General features: G+C 42.8%; 1 protein-coding gene across 1 annotated transcript in view; it reads left to right on the plus strand.

Annotated features, from left to right (window-relative positions):
- The window catches only part of tead3a (TEA domain family member 3 a), a 41,722-nt gene that overhangs the window by 699 nt on the left and 18,795 nt on the right, over window positions 1-22,228 (plus strand). Inside the window, exons 2-4 of the mRNA XM_083768268.1 lie at window positions 9,551-9,801; window positions 20,219-20,283; window positions 21,551-21,613. Of these exons, the coding sequence (XP_083624394.1) occupies window positions 9,795-9,801; window positions 20,219-20,283; window positions 21,551-21,613 (135 nt within the window). The 5' untranslated portion in view covers window positions 9,551-9,794. The remainder of the gene's footprint in view (window positions 1-9,550; window positions 9,802-20,218; window positions 20,284-21,550; window positions 21,614-22,228) is intronic.

The following is a 22,228-nucleotide window of genomic DNA, read 5'->3' on the forward strand; positions in this document are numbered from 1 at the left end:
GCTACGTTGTGTCCATTTAGGAACTCCAGCAGTCAGTCAGCCAGCCAGCCCAGGGGCCTATGCTATGATCATGGCTGGCTACTTAGAAGCTTTCTCCATACTGGGGATCAAAGGCATATATTGTTGCCAAGTTAGTTTGTTAGCCGGGGCGACATTTCTCTCTCTCTCTGTATGGGATGTTTCACTCTCGTACACAAACAGGACACACGGGCTACATTTTTGTGATTGCGAAATATAGAACACCTTTTGGAGAGAGTTGTTTTACAGGTCTAACCGAAAAGTATTTTACAGTTCAATGCATTGCTCCATCAGTCTCTCTCTCTCTCTCTCTCCTGATACTCAAATGGCCTCTCTGAAGACCAGTCCATCTTCTTTTAAGGACACACTATAACACCCAGCATATTATAAGCCATAGCTGGGACCAGGGCCATGATATGTTATATAGCTGTGATGGATTGAAGCTAGTGTGAGTGAGTGTGGGGTTAATCACGAAGTGTGTGTGTGTGTGTGTGTGTGTGTGTGTGTGTGTGTCTCTCTCCTGTCTGTCTCTGTCTACTCTGTTTGCTGCTGAGCTCATGGCTTTATTTAGCTCCCACCACCAGCCCCCTGTCCTGACTCCTGCCTGCTGGCTCCCCACAGCACTCAAACACATGACCTTTTGGCCACTGGGAGATAATTTGAAACCAACGGAGCTGTTGTCGGTGTGTGTGTGTGTGTCTCTCTCTCTCTCAACTGTGATCTTGAAAAACTTACATCACTACTACTGACGTCTTTCTTTCTGTAAGACTTGCTGTGTATCTGATTGTGTTCAATTTTCTCCATCCATTCCACAACTTCTCCAACAATGTATATGCAGCTCACTTGTGTACGAATGATATCATTTCGTACTACCTTGGAGAGCGAGCAAGACCCTTGAATTGAAATGACCGAGCAACCACACACTCAGGCTAAAGGATTATTTATACTCCATAGTCTTGGAGTCGTGCGATGGGATGGGAGTGTAAATTAAGCTTGACCACTTAAGCCCTATATTTGACCCGGGTCCCCCAGGGGTCTAAACTCAGCCCCCTCCTCTCTAAAGTCTAAACCAATACTCTTCGCCGGGAATAGCCAATCTACAATCTCACAGAGATTTTTAGATCTGCCATTTTCTGGGCAGAATGTTCACCCCCAGAATATGGACAATTGATTTTTTTGTTAAACTTAAAGTACCAAGTTCTAAATACACACCCAAACGAAGCCTTGAATTCATTGGAGAATATATAGTTTTTGTCACATCCCTAAGCCAATAATTTGATGACTGGCAGAGTCTCTGGTAGGAGTCTCCTATTGACCAATGCCCCGGTCATCAAATCATGGCCTTAGCAATGCTAAAAAACAAAATAAAATCTCCAATGAATTCAAGGCTTCGTGGCGTGTGTTATTGATTGAAAATAAGTCCTTCTTTTGGGTGAACCACTCCTTTCTTAAAAATAAATGTATTCCTGTTAATCACACACATGAGACTTTGATTTAAATATGAATCTTTAGAGTGTTGTACCTCGACAGACAGACACGCACCAAGTCGAAATGTTCCATGAGGCTTTGCTCTTTCCTAACCAGCTCTCACCAGGGGGATACCCGATCGCTATGGCAACAACACGGGCCCTGTCAGCGGTGATTGAGCCTGGGTCGGCCCTGTGCTGTGGTGCTGACCAATATAATATAAGCCCACCACAGCAGCACTGTTGCCATGTCTGCTTTAGTATAAACGAAAGCGACTTTGGGCTTTTTCTGTAAAGTTACTTGGAAATTATTGGTGGTTTGCCGGTTTTTGAGCCTGTTTACGCTTTTATCTAAAGCGCTTTACATAGATTGTGCATTACATTCACCCATTCACACACCCATTCATACACCGATGGCAGTGGAAACCATGCAAGGCACCAACCTGATCATCGGGATAAAATAAGGGGTTCAGCATCTTGCTCAAGGACACTTCGACACTAATGCCGGGATCGAACTGGGAGTGGGAACCTCACGGTTCCCTTCCGGCTACTCTACTCACTTTTTTTTCAAGATTTTCTTTTTTGAATATTTCGGATCGACCATTTTCAAATAGCCTGCCCATGCATTCAAACGTGCTCATGTGGCCTGTTATTAGAGTCACTTTCTTTTGGGATTGTTTTCATTAGACCTCATTCGCTTATTTGTCTCTCTTGTGAATAAATGTGGCAACGCTGCACAGCAGGGGAAAGCTCTGTGGCGACCACAGAGATCCTTTATGGATTGTCTGTCAGCCACACTCTGGAAAACATTACACACAGCACACCACATCCATGCTACATATGAGCGCAGCGGCCTGTTTGTTGAGGCCACTTGGACCGTCCTCAACAATAACACAAGAATGTGTAATTTCCTCATGTGGGCCAGCGCTGCAGACTGACTGGGTCAATAGTAGTGCTTTGGGGCATCCATATCGATGGACAAAATGAAAATGTCTTTTCGTTTTCTTTTTTTTGGGACCAAATATACTCTATCAATGTTAGGACGGATGGTATCGCATTGTGACAAGAATATAAATTATCTTTAATTTGTCTATAATGTTTAATAAAAAAATAGTGAGGATGGCAGATGAAGATTGTTCTTTATTATGATCTATGTTTTTTTGACAGTTTTATTTACTTAAACGTATCCATGGCTAATCCCTGGCTAGATTTGTAAATCTACCTTAAATATAGTTTTTTATTTTTTACAATTTACAATTTAGTGGCTGGATGGTAACCGCAAGGTTGCCTGTTCGAACCCGGGCTCCCCCAGAGTTAGTGTCGAAGTGTCCTTGAGCAAGACACTGAACCCCTAATTGCTCCTGATGTGCTGGTTGGTACCTTGCATGGTTTCTGTCGCCATCGGTGTGTGTGTGTGTGTGTGTGTGTGTGTGTGTGAGTGTGTGTGTGTGTGTGTGTGTGAATTCTTCACCCAATCTCTGTAAAGCGCCTTTTGATAAAGGTGCTATATAAATGCACCATTTAGCAATTAGCAGACGCTCTTAATCCACAGCGATTTACATTAAGCAAGAACACATGTAAACTAATTTACTAGCTTACTTTTACTCAAGGGGGACAATGCCGGTCGCAAGCAGATGATGTCATTTGTCCTTGAGTGGTCCAGTGCTATGCTGTGAAATGTATGGAATACAAAACGTATTTAAAATATATTGCTCATATTAACTTTTAAGTATTAAGTGATCTTTTATTAGCACATGCATTCCATACATTCCATAGGATAGGGCTGGAGGACCACACATGACATCATCAACTTGTGACAGCGTTGTCCCCCTTAAGTAAAACATGGACTATTTCTAAAATAAATACAACATTTTTGATCTTTGTTGTTGAAGGCAATTATAATGTTTTAAGGCATAATTAAGGCATCCTTTTAAAATATGTCTACTTGGGTCCTACTCCTAGGATAACATAATGAAGCTTAACTGACCAAAACCTCACCACAGCGCTGGCATAACATCCATCCATATGTCGCCCGGCCCTAAAATAGGTAGCTTGTGTCGTGACTCGTGGTTGACTTTCTCTGCAATGGGAAAATATTGTCAACTGTTCTTGCTGTCAAAATGTAGCTCTATTAAACGGAGGGCCTCTTCTTCAGTTTCATTTCACCCCTTCATGTATCGGAGATAACCCTGAAGAATCACCGCAGTAACCTTCAGGGCAGCAGGCAGGACCAAACAGGTGGTCTCTTTATTGGGGCCAGTCATTTTTAAAATTTACAACCTCTTGATGTCGTGCCATGTTGTTTGTCACGTCTTCAACTGTCCTATTCCATCGCTATTAATACACCCCCCCTCCCCCCTGTACTATGGAAGCTGTAAATTACTTTGGCCAAATCCGATCTTGCGGTGGGTTGAAGCGCAGGCCATCTGCGGCTTGGGAATTCTGTCGCCATGCGTGACACCTGCAGATCGACCCCTAAACACTGGGCATCTCAGAAACCTGTCTATTGGGGAAAGATATGGCGCCAGTGGTTTTCAACCCTTTTCATGAAGGTCCATTATTTATTTGGCATTTGAGCCACGGACCACCATTCAATATTTAGCCAGAAGTAAAGAATATTTGTTGTAGACTTGGTAACCAATGGTCCATTTGTATAGACAAATTCTAATTGTGTAGCCTTCTTGTAAATTAACCCTCTAAGACCAGATGTTAAAGCAGATGTTTAACAATAATTTAACTAAAATTAACCCAAATGGACCCATAATGGTTCATTTGGTTTCATTTTACGCCCTCAAGAGTTCCAGATGTACAAGGTTCCATTTGGTTACCAAGTACCAACTCTCCATCATTTAGCTGGAGACCACCTGGAACCCCCTCAAGGACCACTGGTGGTCCCCGGACCACTGGTTGAAAACCACTGCCCTAGACAACCAACCCAGACCACTGTTCTGTTTTAATCTCATGGATTAAAGTCGCCATGCCACGATTTCAGCCATTTGGATTCCATAGAAGCACGCCGGCATGTCTTCTGTGGAAGCATGTTGCTCATGCAGCCAAAATAGCCAATCCACAAGCACTCGCATTGAGAGCTTGTAGATGTTTTCGGTTATTCTTTTTAATATTGGAGCATTTGAAGTGGTCAAACTAGCAGTGTGTTCAGATTTGAGAAGCATCTTCCATAAATCTTAATAGTCTGGGATATTTCATATAAAAGCCTAAATGTATTGATTTCCTTTGGGCAAGTGCTTTTGAATGAGGAGGCAACGGTCTACATTAAATATTATTGGTCATTCATGAAGAACAAAAAATGCTACCATTTACAAGTAGCAGGTCGACAGTTATCGATTGGATTTATCATTGTTTCTTTTGTTTCATTTTTTAGATATTATTTGGCCTACAGACAGACTGACAGGAGAGGGAGAGAGGGGAACTGATACACAGTGCAGATCGTCATGATTGGGATTTGAATCCACAACGTACATACTGTCAGGCGTCTATGAATTTAAGAATAATTTGATTAACTTTTTGGGCATGAACTTTAGGCATGTAGAACTTGACCTGTACTTGCCTGATGGGCAAGTGTGTGTGCAAACATGCAGAACTGCCAGTCAAAGCGAAGACTGGCCAATCACAGCGTGTGCTCACCAGACATGCTTGCAGAGACTCCTGACAGTCTGCCATGTTATTTGTGTCCAAAGTGTCCACTGATACACCATACTGCTGCTTTAATCCATGTAATCTTCTGTTCAGTTTTGGGGTATAATGGTATCTTAGTGGGATGTGTGTATGTGTTATAGACACGTCATAAGTGGATAAATAAATGCCTCCGCTTCTGTACAGGTGGACTGCATGATAATTAATTAAGCAATTAACAACTAGAAGCTTGTGCGTCTGCCGCGAGCTTACGTCTAACACCATGCGTCCGTGTTGTTGTTTCTCCGTGTATATTGTGTGAGACACCCACACAAACCATACATTTTGATTGAAGTCAGACAGCGATGTGTCTTAGGCCACTTGGGGTTTTGTCCGTGCTGGGCAGGCTGTGTGGTCGCTCTGTAATCGAGCTAGGATAGAGAGAGGTCGGTAAACTACAGGGAGAGCGAGCGTTCCGTGCTCAGCTCACCGCAGTTCTCGGAAACCCTCGCTGTGATTGGCCAACTAGACGAACAGCCACAGAACTTGGTTGAAAACGCAGAGGTCAAGTCAGTGACGTATCACGGCCACAAAGCACAGGCATGAACGGAACTTCCGCATACGTCACGGTCTATGACTTGGTCACCTGAAATCCACCATGGGCACAAATACATTTGCATTGTGGTCGTTGAAGACGAGATCAAAATCATGACTATGAATGAAATTGTGTTCATCTAAGTGACTCGTTGTATATTGTAGATCTGCTAGAAAACTATTATGACAAAATAATTGCTATGCGATTATGTAATAATTGTGACATGCCTAACTGCTGGTATAGAGAGAAATGACTGGTTGGAGAGAGGGAAAAGTGTAGTTTTCTGTGTATGTGATGTAAAAGATGTATGGGGCAAAGGTAATACATACGGTGCCTTAAAGTACAGAGTTCTTTACTGTAGGAGGGAGATAACAGTGGAAAGACAGAAACCTGAGTACTACTGTATCATCTTCTGAATAGTCATACTTCTGTTCTGCATCATTGATCTTACCATTGGTTTAATATTGTAATAAACTGTTGGTCATTGTGAAGGGGACCCCCTGGTATCCTCTCAAAGGACTCCACTTGCATTGCATTTTTTTCCCACTGGGTTCCATAGATGAATATTGTGATTTGTGAACATAGCAGATCTACTCTGCTCGTAGATTTCTAAATGTTTTCCTCTTTCTTATATTATATTTTTATTACCGGTATATTTCTTATAGAGAAATCTATTCGTATGCTCCAACTTTCCTGTGATGTTTTTCAGAAACAATTCCGAGATCTAAAATTGCTTTTAAATGCTGAAAAGACCAAATGTATTTCCCCTTTTTATTTTTTTATTTTTTTTACAAAGGGAAGAGTTTTAAATTCAACTCAGTTATGCACCTCAAATGGAACCTCCAATGAACGAGTACCTCATTATAATAAATACCTCGGGATCTGGCTGGATGAAAATGTACTTTTAATACAGCCCTACACATTAAAAGTTTAACAAAGCAATTGTGAATTAAGCTCTGCTTTTTTATCGCAATATATCCTGCTTTCCATTGGCTACTAGAAAGAGGCTAATTGAGGCACTATTTCCCTCTGCTCTCAGTGCTCTGGACTATGGGGACATTATATACAGAAACGCATCAGCTAGTGCTACCACACTTAAAAGCTTGGACTCAGTTTATCATTCTGCCCTCAGATTTATAACAGGTGACAGCTATAACACCCATCACTGCATACTGTACAATAAGGTTGGTTGGCCCTCCCTTGTGACCAGGAGAGACCAGCATTGGTTCTTATTATCTATAAAGCTTTAATTGGGAGTTCAACCTCTTATTAAAATTAACTTTTAAAATGAAAAACTATTTCTTATCACACAGCTCTCAGGACTATTTGATGCTTGAGACTGTGCCTCCACTGATTTAGGAAAATCTGCTTTCAAGTGCTTTTTATTCAACCCACCCTTTTTTACATTGTTGTTGTTGTTGTTTTTTATCTCGGCACGATGAAAAAGAGGGTCCCAGCCCTCAGTGTGTTCTCTGAGAACTAAAGGTTGAAATTAAATATTTGTCAATTTGACCAAGTTGTTATAGTATAGTTTGTTGATTACTTTTGATGCAGTACTGAGTAGTGGTTAAAAGGGTCTTAAAAGTCCTTAAATTGTCACTTTACTGTTATCTGGGGACCCCCGGGGTCCCTCCCGACCCACCGGTTCAGAATCGCTGCCCTAGAGAGAACGGTCCCTGCAAAGTCACTGCTGACTTGCTGAGTCATCACTTTGATCCTATGATGAAAAAAAGTAAGTCACTTCCATCCTGATGGAGTGCTCTCTTTCAGGGTGACAAGCCCCCCCTCATCCACAAGTCACACGGGTTCGCTGAGTGGTTTGAGTAGGAAAATGATGTGATTGAAATAACTTTATGGCCTAGCAGGGCTACACAGTCACCCGATTTCAACCCAATTCGATTGGGTGGATGCCAATCGAATTGAGATCCATTAGACGGCACTCTCCACCACCACCACCATCAACGTCAAACACACACCTAATGGTGGAATATCTGTTTTTGAGTGTTCCATTCCTCCCCTCCATTGGATTTCAAGAGACTTCTTGTACAATCTATGCTGAGGTGCCTTGAAACTGTCTTGTGGCTTATTGGGAAACTTGGCAATGGATTCAAACATCTGGTCAGCTGTTATCCATTGGGAACCCATCGGCAAAAAAGGAAAAACAGCACCCTCTGCTGTTTGTTTCCTTTGGATTGCCTCTGGGGGCAAGCCTCAATAGATTGTGTATAACAGGATGTTGGCCCGTTTGGCCCGCCCTCAGCCCTCCACTTCCTGTGATGTGCCTGTGTCTATCAACAATGTATACACGTTCTGAATGGCCTTGCTGACAGATCCGGTAGGGCAGCTCAGAATCTGTTCTTGAGAGATTAGCTGTTATCAAACAAGGACTAAATACACCCCATCTTCCCATCCAGCAGGCTGGCAGCGGAACAATAAAACCCAGGTCATTATCTGCTAATATTTGACCAACGACGTGGCATTGAAAAGCACATTGAGCCACAAAGACGAGAGAAAGCACATTTTCAGAAGAAATCTGTCGCTTGTAGATGGGCTACCTTTTGGTGTTTAACACTTTTTAGGACAATTTCTGAAAGTATAAAATAAGACTTGCATGATCAGGAAAAGACAAACAACATATTTGTGATCTTTAGGATATCCAAAATCGCGATAACCAGTCTCATCAAAAATATCGAAATGATAACAATATATTCAGGGCTGTCACGATTGCAAATTTAAGTTGACGCTTAATTGTCACACAAACAATTGCGATTAACGATTTAATTGTATTTTTTGCATTGAACATTGAAATGTTACAATTTTAATTTATGTTTGCCTTTTAGGCTTTGTAATCACAAATTGCACATGGCAGATATGACAAATCACTGACTCATTTAATATTTCTTTTATAATTTATTCTTTCCAGAAAATGTGCAAAATAGCGGAAATAGTTGATCTACAAGCACAGATGTAGATTGTAGTTCTGCTATTTTTGAACGTTTGAAAATGGATGGACATTTTTAAACATGAAATGATTATGACATTGCATTATCTCAAGGCGATTACATAATAATTATGACGGGCCTAGATATGGCCAGGCTAATATCACTTACTGTCTAGTAGGGATGCTCCGATCAGGTTTTTTGGGACTGATTGTTTTTCTCATGATCGGCCAAGACTTGTGAAATGTTGCAAATTTTATATGTCAACTCACGTCAAAACTGTTCCTGTGTGTGGAGAGGAAGGGGAGAATGTTTAGGCCTGTCACAAAGATGCAAAATTATGTTATACTATATATCTGATTGACCATTGACCACTTGGTGTAAAAGATAGGGTAAATTGCCGATCATAGATGGGGTAAATGCCGGTTACCGATCAGAGTGAATATCGGCCGATATGGCCGACCACCGATCACTGGCCGATTATCGGAGCATCTATAGTGCCTAGAATCGATATTAGTCTGGAACTTTGGTGTGGAAGATTTATTCCCAAGGGGCCGTTACAAACATATTCAGACAATTTGAATCCTGAAATTTACAATTTTTATTTAATTTAGTTATACTTAATGAACTTGAATGCAAATACAATGGATGTAAAAAGTAAATTATTTTTATACTTGTCATTAAGCTACTATAGTGAAGTAATAAAAGCAGGTCATGTTCGGAATTGTAACAGCTGAAATCAATAATCTATCAGTAATCCGATCTTAACCTGCGGGCCATGCACATTAAGTGAAGGTGGGCATGTGGCCCCTGGTTTGCCAGTTGCCCATGTATAGTCTAGTAATGGAAGTCTGCCTTTTCCCCGTGTGTGTGTGTGTGCGTGTGTGTCCCACGCCCAGGTGTGTGGTGGTCGGAGCCGTCATCATTGCGTCGGAGTGGAGCTGTCGTGACAGCCCTGAGGGAGGGCAGGAGGACGAGCATGGCGGCGGCAGCGGTGCCGAGGGCCTGGACACAGCGGACCGGGGACTGGACGGGGACCCCGAGGGCGTGTGGAGCCCCGACATCGAGCAGAGCTTCCAGGAAGCTCTGGCCATCTATCCGCCCTGCGGCAGACGGAAGATCATCCTGTCGGATGAGGGCAAGATGTATGGTGAGGAGGACACGGCACATTGATTAAGAGCTCAGGACCCGATTCTAAAAAATGTCTTCTGACATCCTGACGGTTTTATGAAAATCTTTTATGTTTTTTACGTCCGTGATGCTCAAACCTTTTCATGTCAAGGAGCCCCGAAGATATACAGTATGTATTTGGCCACCTACACCCATCTGAAAATATGTTGTTCTAGGGACCCCCCAGAAGCAAAGATTTGAGTTAATAACGTTTGCTGTGAAAGAATATATATTCAAAGATTTGCGCCACATTTTCAAGATTTTTCAGAAATGGCAGATCTGCTATTTTTCAACAGCTAAAGTTTAAAATAATGGTTAAAGTGGTTAAAAGCTAAGGTGATAGATGCGTTCCCGGTCTTAATGGATTAAATATGCAGACCTTATCTCTACGTTCCCTACCACAGCTCCCCCTACTTGGGTCAAAGTCCACAAGCATAAGTCTGCCTCTCCGTTGTAAATCAATGCTTGGGATTCTTGGCTTTGTTCCAGATATTAAAGGGACACAATATACATATAGATATACCTTTTTATTGATGATCCCGCGGGGGATATCTGGTTGTCGTGGTAATACTGCAGTGACGGAACACGGGACGGAAAAAAGAGATACAGATACAGTAAGAGTAAAAAATCATCTTAATAAGCATGATAAAAGATGACTAAACTGGGGATTAGAAATACATTACCAGAGAACCCAAAGGAGGTTTAGGTCTACAGGTCTTCTTTGTGTTGTATGAGCTATTGATGGACGGGAGGCAAAATCTTCTGATGCTAATAACTCTGAATGATTCCATTTCTAACCAAAGATTGTGTTCTTTGATCGCGTTCTCGTAGCCAGTCGCGTTAGAAGTAATCATGCCTCGGGTGGTCAGCGATCCTCCCGCGGGTGGTTAGATGCTATGCTATCTGCACAATTAAGATGGAGTCCTGTGGGCTCTGAAGCTGCAGATAGCTGGGCACACCGAATACTGGTTCCAACGGACCCTGGGCTCTCAAAGTGTTAATTCTTTCACCGCCATTGCCGTAGATGTAGGTCAATTGAAGCCTATTTTTTTATACTACGCTTACCGCCATTGCTGTTGATTAATGGTAATTGTGCTTTTATAGTGCATTCGATCGATCGATCCATAATGCTACTTACGTTAGCCGGTTAGCTAGCTATGTTGTTGTCACAGCACTGGATCGTCCATCTTAGATCGTCGTCGCCATAATAATCCATTCTATCTGTTTCTTTCAATCGCCTGTATCTCCTATTCCTTGTCCCAGATGGTATTTTTGGTCAAAACAGCGTTTTGTACAGAGCCGACGATGTGGAGCTCTCCAGTGCCCCGGTTTGGATTCATATTGTAAACAAGGCCTGTCCAGGCTCCGTTCAGCTTCCAAGGATAATACTACTTCCGGTAGACTGGAAATGTGGTTTTTCAAATAAGAGCTCAAATGGGAAAACTGCTGGTGTGAATTAGATCCACATTTTTCAACAAAGTGTTAATTGTGCAAGCATGTGTTAAGCCTTGCAGAGTAAAAAAAATAGAAAAAGTTTGGCAACAGTAATCCTTATCTCTGCTTGTGTAAAATGAAAGTGAGTAAAATGTATGTCATGCATTTCTCAAGCAGTACGTAATCTGTCATGAATGTGTTGCAGACTTAAAATAGCAGCTCCTCCTTTTCGTCCAAGTTATTCCAACAAAGCGTACATGTGTTTGCAGCACACATCTCATCTGCCTCATGTCCACGTTAGATATTCTGTACATGGGCGATCGCTGGCCTAGTGGTCCAGGCGCACGCCGCATGCCACATATAGACTCTGCCCTGACAGTGCGTTGCGTGTTCGAGTCCTGCTCATGACGACCTTTGCTGCATGTCTCTCTCCCTCTTTCCTGTCTGTCTTCACTTGTAACTATCAATAAAGGCAAAAAGCCCCTCGTCTTTAGGGCCTAAAACCCAGCTATGCCAATGACGAGTAATATTGATTACTATTGATTCAGAAAGTTATCGCTGATATTAACCACCGTCGCTATGTAATGCTTGCTTCCATTATGGTGGGCGATTCCAATGTTTCCCCTCCGTCCACTCCCATTATAAGTGCCATCTTTAGCTGCGTTTTTGGCGTAATTGAGGCTGATATTGAGGTGATGTAGTGAGGTTATTGGCGATTGATATAGGAGCTCAATAATAAAAACTCAGCGCGACCTCGCGGTTCTGATATTGGCGCTAATGACAAAAGCAAAGGGGACCCACTGGCACGGAAATGGCTGAATACTACTTCCGGTTCAAGCAGGTCGAATTTCTTCTTCAAAATAACACACAGGACTGAGACCCCTGGCAAGGGAGGTGTGGTGCTGGAGTCAATGGTTCATTCATGGATATTTCTTTGTTTTTGTCGCATTTCTAAGCCAATAATTTGATGACCAGCAGTGGTTCCCTATGGAGACAGAGTGCCTCCTTTGTTCCCTATGGAGACACACAACCTGGATTTCGACTGCAGCTTTAGCACCACACCACACAGGTTATATAATGTATTGCAACTATGATCGCGGTCTAAATAAAAAGTCAGTGAGTGATCAATCATTATGAAGTGTTTGGCCCCGCTTAGCCTAACCCTGGAGTGGGTACTTTTTAGGTACTCATTTAGTACCACTTTGACAACACTCAGTGACTCGGCCCAATTCCTTGGAGTGGAAACGGCGGTTTGGAGTGGAGTGGTGTTTAGACCATGGCAGTGGAAATCAGGCTAAATAGTCTCTTCAAATTATTGGCTTAGAAATGCGACAAAAATAAAATGTCAATTAAGGTCTCCATGGGGTGACTAATCGATCGAGTTTCTCTTTCAAATATGCTCAAAAAGGTTATTTGGGGAAACTATTAATTAACTCATTGACATTGAATCCAGTAACGGGCCGGTTCGCAAAAAAGCACCAAGTTTTCCAAGAATCCTGAACATATAAAATATTTTGGCGGAAAAAGGGGACTTCGGTTCCCTTTTGTGTGCCAGAGAAGTATTGTGTGCTAGCAAGTATTTCAGACCAGAGAGGGGCCATTATCTTTGAGGTCGCTGAGGGCATTGGGCACTGGGAAAGGGCAAAGGTTAAGGCTAGCAGACATGTTAGGGCCGACACGTAAACATCATGTGGCTGCCATAAGTCAAACGGAGCCGGTTGAATGGTCAGGGCCACCACCCTCCCTAAGGTAACCTAGGCGCTTGATTAACCACATGAATTCCGAAGTAACCGCGCTGTTCTGGAGGAGAACATTCTGGGAAAATTGCGAGCTTGTCGATCGCCTATTTTCTTTTGGGGGGGGGGGGCGGGGTTTGATGCACAGTGAAATGCTAGCCCTCGCTGGGGACCCCTGTCAAGTAAGTCGGTTTAAGTGGGTCCAAAAGCCGGTGGATTTAGAAGGCATACCACCACCGGTGTGACACCAGGAGCCTTGCTCCAGGTTCAGACCCAGACGTAATGCTTGTCGAGGTTTTTCTTTTGGGAGGTGAGGGGTGGGGTAGGGGTTGGGGGTGTCCACGATGTTAACTGTCAGTAGAGCTTTGGTTTATTTTGACCATATTTCTTTTTCTCCTACTGTAATGCAGGCCTTGGCCGGTGGCCAACATTCCTAGCATACTTCCCTTGGCTGAGGGATGGCATTCCTGCGTGCAGCAGCCTGTACCGCACGAGTGTGTGTGTGTGTGTGTGTGTGTGTGTGTGTGCGTGTGTGTGTGTGTGTGTGTGCGCGTGCGCATGTGTCTGAGTGACGGGGATATGTGATCCCATGCGACAGAAAGGGAAGGTTTGTTTCAGCGTTCCGGCATTTTCTCCTTTTGTGGAAGTGCCGGGCTCACTGCGCGCTGTGTGTGTGTGGACCACCTCCCCCACCCTTCCGTGTCCATAAATGAGCGATGGCAAACTTAGACGGAGGCGCACACAACACTGCTCGGCCTGGACGGATGGACTCCTTTCAACTTTGAAATATAATGAAGACCCGCGCTCTCTCACCACGTTAGCAGCATATTAGAGCCTGCCTCCTCCCTGTGCTGCTTTCCACGTGAGCCGTAAAGTAGCTAGCGCCCCTGTTCTGGGGTGAACTTGTGGCCAAAACAGCAGATCTACAAGCTCATAATGTGTTGCGTCGTGGAGCTTGTATATTGGCTATTTCCAATTGAGAGCATAGGTGGTGAGGGGGAAAAAGGACCAGACCGAGTAATAGAGCGGTCAACTAAGGCCACATTAAGGTGGCAATGGTCTCTAGAGAACAGGACAAAGTGCCGTTTAGACGGAGGCGCGACAGTGATTGAAAACGCTGTAGTGCGCATGCCAGTGGCTAGGTGGCGGTGTGACGCACTATGACCTAGGGCTAGACCAGTCGTGCGTGCTTAGCCACTTCCGTTCTCATTCCTATCACAGCTGTTTGTTTACACCAATGCAGCTTGGTTCTGAGGCTCTGCAGCAGCAACGTAATAGAACACTGGTTCCCAAAGACTGGGTCGGGACTCGGGACCCATTTGTGGGTCACGGACAAATTCGTATGGGTCCCTTTATTTTTTGTTAACTGCATTTTGTTTTTAATTACTTCAAAACATTATTTCATCATTACATTATTTTCAGTCATTTCATGGAGATGTAAAAGAAATTCCATAAATTAGAAAACAAATGTGTAAGCCTAGTCAAGCGTTGTGAGCTTGTAGATTTGCTATAGTTTGGGTCCCGGCGAGACATCAACTTTCTCTTTTCTCTTCTCGGTCTAAAAGTTACTTTGGGAACCAGTGTAATAGCATACTACGTAGCATCAGCTCATATGTAGCATGAGCCGACGTGAGCCGCGAGTGACATCACACGCTGTGCGGATTCCCCCGTGTTGCCCGTACATGGATACACGAGGCAAGTGCCGTCTAAAAAAACAGACGGCACATCTGATATTTTTTATTTTCTCGTGGGTGTGTGTGTGTGTCTGTATCTGTGTGTGATCGATCAGCAGACACATCACCAGCTTCTCTCCTCACACACTGACCCAGATAATATAGTGATTGTTTTAACAAAAAACAGCACACCCTCTTCAGAATTCTTGCTACAAAAACATACGATACATATGTTTTTTTCTATTATTAACGGTGCAGCCTAAAGGCCTTTTCAGATGGGCAGCGATTCACACGCCTAGTAATTAATTTTCAATGAGACCTGCGTTATTTTATTTTTACGTGTGGAGAAGTCGAGGGGCAACAACGCAAGCGTATTTACGTGGGTACGGTCCCGCAAAATAATTCCCCATTAATTTTCCCCATAGACATTTCAAAAAGTATTTATTTACAGATCTATAAGCCTCGAACAAAGCCAACAAACACATTCTTTTGGGCCTAACAAATAATTAGAAAGAAGAAGAAAAGGGCAGGTTTGTTTTTCTTCTTTGTAATTATTTGTTCGGCCCAAAATACGTTGTTTCGTGCACCGACTAGACTAGATCACTTGTGTGATCGACTAGTATTGTGTTGAGCTTTTTCTTCCACGCTTGCGTTTTCAAGATGTTTTGGCCATTATCTCTGGAACAGAAGGTCCAATCTGCTCAGTTCGAAGCTTGTTGGATGCCTGACTTTGCCCGGAACCTTTCCGGGCCTAAAAGTATGGTAAATGTTCTGGCCGGCCCAGTTAGGGCCGGGCCTTATTGTCAGGCCTGTTGAGAACCTTTTATCGGCCCGACCCCGCACAGACTACTGGCTCCTTGTAGGTTAGTCTACACATATCTCTATTAAGGAAGATGGATGAACATAACATTGTCAACGTGTTCTGGTATCAATCTAGTCTGTTGAGCATATGGTCTGCTGCTGAACAGCACTCTGACGTCAGCACGGACTGCCCCAGCGTGCGCGCGCACACACACACACACACACACACACAGACACACACAGAGAGAGTTCGGTAGGTCACAGGTAGCCTGTCTGGGAAAACAGAGGCCATTAACCACTTAAAGCCCATATGGTTGACCATATGGGGTCCCTCAGGGCTCTGTACTATTGTGTTTTCCGTTATTGTGGAGGAAAGCTTTCGCTGACAAAAGCCGAAACAATAATTTGATGACGGGGTCATCGTCAGTAGGAGACTCTTTGAATCTCCTCCCCCAGTGGTTCTCAAAGTGGGGTCCGGGGACCCCCAGGGGTCCTTGAGGGAGTTCCAGGGGGTACCCCACTCCCCAGCTAAATGATAGATAGATAGGAACCAAATGGACCCTTATGGGTCAGTAACTCTGAGAGTGTACAAATTGAGCCAAATGGACCCGTCACTTAGACACTTACAATATAAATTAGGATCCCAGACATAGACATGTCATTAAATGGGGGCCTGTGGGCTAATGCATGTCAAACTGGGGGATCCTTGGAAAAGAAAATGGTTGAAAATCACTGCTAGAGCTGTAAATCTTCTGTTATGGGGGTCTCTGGCTGGCATATCTTTTCTGGCTTAGGAATGTGTCATTTGTTTTGGGGGTGAACTTCTCCTTTTAAGTGGTTAACTATAACACCATACTAATGGAATCGTTTCCTGGGGAAACGTACGTCTCTGAAGTCCAGTAGCTCTGTCTCCACATTGTGTACTTTACCCTGTGCATGATGGATCACTTCTGTTTTGAAGTGGTCTAGCATGTTGCTCGTAGTCATACTGCTGTTTTCACCATCGTTTTCTTTTCTCAAACTTTATGAAATGGTTCCAAACCACGCTATGCTTTGTGTTTTTCATTTTCATTCATTCATTCTCTCTCTCTCTCTCTCTCTCTCTCTCTCTGAGGCGCTATTTTTTGTTGTTGATAATTATATTTCACATGATGAAAATGTAGCCTAATGGTCTTCCCAGTTCCCATTAGGATTGCAACAGTTAATCGAACAAACTATTTTGTGCATGTCATTACAGATGAAAAGCTTGTAGCTAATATAGCTGATCTACAAGTTCACCAGGTTCTACACGTGTAATGAGTTGTGAGCATCTAGATCATATTTTTATTTATTGATGGTACCTGATATGCTGCACAAATAACAATTACCTCGAAGTCTCGCAATAGACAAGACTTCACGCTCTGCGGCTGGAACAGCAACGGCGTTACTAAGTGTGACGCTACACGTACTGTTGACATTATGAAGAGAGGATTTATACAAAATATATATTTTCGAGCGATGGAAATAAGCGAATTAGCACTAAAACCCAGCGCCCCATTGAGGGCTTATGGTGGGGTAGGGGAAATAAATAGCCAATAATGCATTTTTGCACAAAATAACACCTGGACTACTTAGTTGCGGACCTAACAACTACAACGAAAGATAAGAAAGCCTTGAAACTCTCCTTCAGTGTTAAGTCAGGACGGGAACCCCTTTTGGCATTTTTACCCTTCAGGACGGGAACCCCTTTTAGGGTTCTTGTTCTTCAGTATACATAAAAACATTACATTTTGAGAATTTTTAAATAAATATTTGATGTTTTTTAGAAAAAAGAAAAAATTTAGAAGGAGTTTTTTTCTTCTTAATTTATAATCGACCTCAGTCCTAAATGGGTTAAGGGGCCCTGCAGCTTCTAGAGGCCTTTTAATGGGGCCTTATGCCTCTGGTATAAGTCTTGGTTTGTTGGTAGATCATTGGAGGAGGGTGCCTTGTGTTCAGTTTAGTGAAACGTAGTGTGCTGCTGGGCCTGTGAGTGTGAGTCAGCCCCCCTGTAGATGTTGGGGAATTCTGTTCTGTTCTCTGGATGTGAGTGACTAAGCCTGTCGTGACCCAACTCTCAGCAGCATTGTCCCACTTCCCATAAACGATGAGCATCAGTGACTGTGTGTTTGTGTGAGGACGAGGAGTGTATTTGTTCGAGTGGAAGAGAGAAAGGGAGAGAAATAAAGACTTGCAATGGCATGAAGTGGCCGATTCTTTTTTTGGCCTGGTGGACTTTTATTTTCATTATCACACAATTTAGTCGTTATGCCCAATCCCAATCGTCCCATACACATGGCGGGTACGCTGCCAGGATTTGTGGGATTTTCTTTACCTAGCTTTAGCTGCGGTCATCCCCATAGCATCTGTGTGTGAGTGACCAGCCTACCAGTTAGAGTGGACACAGGCAGCTCATCAGGTGAGGGGGGGAGAGGGGGGGGGGGGGTGGTAGGCGGAGAAAAAAACAGCTGATCAGGCACTCTGGACCGGCCATGTATGGGGATATGTGTTAACCATATAATGTCCAGTCCTCTCCTACTGTAGTGTTGATTTTGACAGCAAATATTGATTTTAGTTTCGGAGAACAAGTGGTGGTGATGGCAATGTTTTTTATTTGCTGATTTTAACACGAATTTTGCTAATGACGTGTATACACCACGGGGTGCCTTGGACGTGTATAGACGTCTTTAGGTCCTTTTTATTGATATCCTTTCCTCCTTCAACGATCTCCTTGTGTTTCGCACATGCGCACTGCCGTTCACTTCCTTGTTTATGGGCCGACAAAAGTGGCTCATAAATTTAAATCTACGACGCTCTCCATGGTTTTGACCAATAGGGTAATGTTCTGCCTTCATTTCTGACTTCAGCAATCATCTCGTTAGGAATATTAACGCTTCTAGAGAGACATAAGACGAGGTAGCGTGAGGTAAGAACGGAAGATTATGCCTTCCGGTTTTGGGGGGTAAGGTGGGGCTTTTCAGAGTAAATTCTGCCTCATCTGCTGGCACTCTAGTGCCATTATTTTGAAGAATTCCCCGGCAAAGAATTTAACAAGGTTTGCTCTGTACTCAACTTGACAACAGGTGATGCTGGATGATGAGAACTTCACTCTCGCACACACTAAATAGAGAGTGGATAACAAGGACTGACCCATGATGTCATATGAAAAGTGAAAACTGAGTCTCACACAGCAAAACTTCAGGAATTTCAGGAATTTGTCATCCAACTCTCAAACTGTTTTGAAAGTGATCTAATTGACGTTTTTGTTGTGGGATCAGTAAAATTACTTAACACTGGATAAATGGCATGAAAAATACAAATTAGATGGGGTTGCAGCCAACAGTTATTGTATTAATCAATTGATGTGCCTGTTATTTGATAAATCTGATTAATTTATAGAACATGAGTAAAATAATAAAATGCCCCTGGAACAACATATTTTCAGATGGGGGTCGGCGGCCGAATACATGACAATTTTCAATTTAGGCATTTAGCAGACTACCTTACAGTAAGGAAGAACAAAACATGGTAATACATCAAATACATAACAAAATAATCACACCAGTGTGAAGTGAAGGGCGCTAATATATTAAAGTGATCCCTTCATTGTCAATGGTGTTTTACAAACAAACATTGAATTAAAAACAAACATTAAACCTGTATATAGGAGGAAAATAGTCATCAAGAATCATATGTAAGCTAAGAACCCAACAGTGACATTTCTATATAAGGAAACTATGCGTATAAACTATAGCGTGATATGTCTACATAAAAAGTCGAGGCTAGGGCAAGTAGCAAGTACGTAGTAATGTTTGGGGAAATAGTTTGAGAACCAGTACCACTGACGTAGAAACATAGGGTTTTTCAGAAAACTGCATGATTTAGAAGAATTTGTAGAATCTGGTCTCAATGGGTTAAGAGGCATGTAGACTTTCCCATGTCTCCTCTTCTGGTGCACCATGCAGTCTGCTGCTCTACTGACCTGTTCAACCGGCTCGCCTCTCTATCTCTCTGTCGGGCCTTCTTATGCAATCACCATTCTCTGTCTCTCATGCTGCTCTGCATTCTCATAGAAAAGACCTTCTGTTATCACATTTCTCTTACAAAACCCGTCTACTTCCTGCAGATTGTGCTCACACAGACGCACACACACACACATGCACGCGCGCACACATTTGTAGTACTATACTTGCGAGGACAATGGACATCCATCATTTTAGGACAGTGATTTTATTAAGGCCATTTGTGCCTTTTATTTTTTTGTGGAACTTTTAACCCGAAAATAGACCATCTACAACCTATACACTGCGCAGCGTCTTGTTGTGAAAATAGACTATTTTTCTGTGCACACCACTGCCGCGCTACTAGGTATAAATCAAACATGGCTCCAAACCTAACCCCTAAACCTTATGTAAGGTTATATAAAAGTTTTAACCATAAAACAAATTTATCTTGTGAGGACCGGGAAAATTGTTCTCACGGTGTCGATTTCTCAAATTCTCATAAGAATTGTACCATACACACACACACACACACACACACACAAAACCACACACACACACACACACACACACACACACACACACACACACACACACACAAAGGGAGCTTGCAGCCAAGTTGCTGAGATGGCAAAAAGCACAATGTCCCGCCTCTGCTCATGTTCAGCCAGCCCCTCCTTGTGGTCATTTGCTAGAAGTGCACCCTGCTGACAGTCCTCTGTTCTCTCCTATAGGTCGCAATGAGCTGATAGCTCGCTACATCAAGCTACGCACGGGGAAGACACGCACACGCAAACAGGTATGGACGGAAAACAAGCATTTATTTAGTTCAACACTTTAGCACACCACACCATGCTCTTATAATCAACATAAACATGGGGGTTCCTCTAACATAAATGGAGCTGTGCTTGTGTACATGTTCTGTATTTTTAATGTATATCAGGGCTGCAACTGTCTTGTTATCTTCGATTCAAAATCATCTTTTTCTATATCGACGGTGTCTCACACAAATGGTGAACCTGTAGCTCAATCATCTGTATTTCTGTTTTTTTTTTTTTTTTATATATATATAATGAATATGTTTTCCAATAGATTTTAATTGATTAGTTATATTAACTGTTGCACCCCTATTTAAAGATATTCTATTGTCTCTGTCGGGTGGAAACATCACATGTAAAAACTAAATAAAACATGGTAACAGATATACAAGCTCAAATCGTCAAGTTTCAACCTTGTTCAATGTTGGATCTGCTACTTTTGACGCTTTTTTGTGACGCTGTAGTACGATCGTGTAGGGCGTTAATTTACACAAAGAGCAAAAAAAAAGAAAACACAAACCGTTATAATGTGGAGATAAGAGGTTTTCTACCTGACAGCAACAAGAAGTAGATATTTTTGCATTGTGTGAATCCATACATATGGTTGTCACAATTATTACATAACCATCTAATTGCAATTATTTGAGGTCCTCGGAATATTTTGTCATCGTGTGCGTGTCCATGTTGAAAAATGTTCATAAAAAAGCAGAAATAGATCTATAAGCTTATAACACGGTCATGGCACGCTGTAAGCTTGTAGATCAGCCACTTCCACTATTTTGTTAAGTATAACATTTGTAAAAAAAAAAAAAGTCAATTTCTTGGTATATTTCAGTTATTTGCAGTTAATCTGCCCTGTGCACATTTTATTTATCTATTATATATTCGTAATGTTCCAATTTCGAATGCCAAAAACGCAATTAACCCATTTTGGGCGGGACATTATGTTATAATTTAACTATTGAAAAATAGCAGATCTACAAGCTCATAGCGTGCCACCGAGTGGCGCGCTACGAGCTTGTAGGTCTGCTATTTTTGAAAAAAATCGTGAAAATGTGGCACAAATCCTGACAGGATTTAAAAGACATTTTAGAAATTTCGACGTCAGGCCTAAATGGGTTAAATCATTATTTGTGCGACAATTGATGGTAAACTTAAATGTGTAATGGTGACAGCCCTATGCATACATGATATATGTATCTATTCTCTGTTGTCCTGTGGGTATATAACCGTGTCCCCCACCTCCAGGTGTCTAGTCACATTCAGGTTTTGGCGCGCAAGAGGGTGAGAGAATACCAGGCGGGCATCAAGGTGGGTGCAACAACCCAATGACACTCTCTCTCTCTCCCCCAACCCCCCCCCCCCCCCTCCCCCGTGGTCACACACCTCCTTCTCTTCCCTCCTCTTCTTTTCCTGCACTCTTCTTCCCTTTCCTGCTGTCTATCTTCAGGTCTCTAGTCACCTGCAAGTCTTGGCCAGGAGAAAGTCTCGTGAGATTCAGTCTAAGCTCAAGGTACACATGCTCACTGACGCTGCCCTGCTTGCCCCCATACTGCTTTATGCCCCCCTTTTTATTTATTTTTTGGTTTATTTATTTTTGGCCCAAATTAGGGCTGGACTATATGGCCGAAATCAAATATCACAGGGTTTATCAACATTACAAATAACTCGTTAAGGCCTTTTCAGACGGGAAGAGACTGACGTGCCGTGGTAATACATTTTCAATGAAAGGAGGGTGATTATTTACGCGATATCCGGTAAAACCCGATAACAAGCTTATTGAGTACCCGGTATCAATACGCTTTGCGCTTATCAAGCCTGTTATCGAGCATAGCGTCAAGTTGAAGGGCGTTTGACAAGACCTGGATTGTGGTGACCTGTCGCTGATCCAGGCGAGAACGCCTGTGTCACTCGCTCCCCGTCTGA

This window comes from Protomyctophum parallelum (genome assembly GCF_964188405.1).
Source record: "Protomyctophum parallelum genome assembly, chromosome: 7".
Taxonomy (NCBI): domain Eukaryota; kingdom Metazoa; phylum Chordata; class Actinopteri; order Myctophiformes; family Myctophidae; genus Protomyctophum; species Protomyctophum parallelum.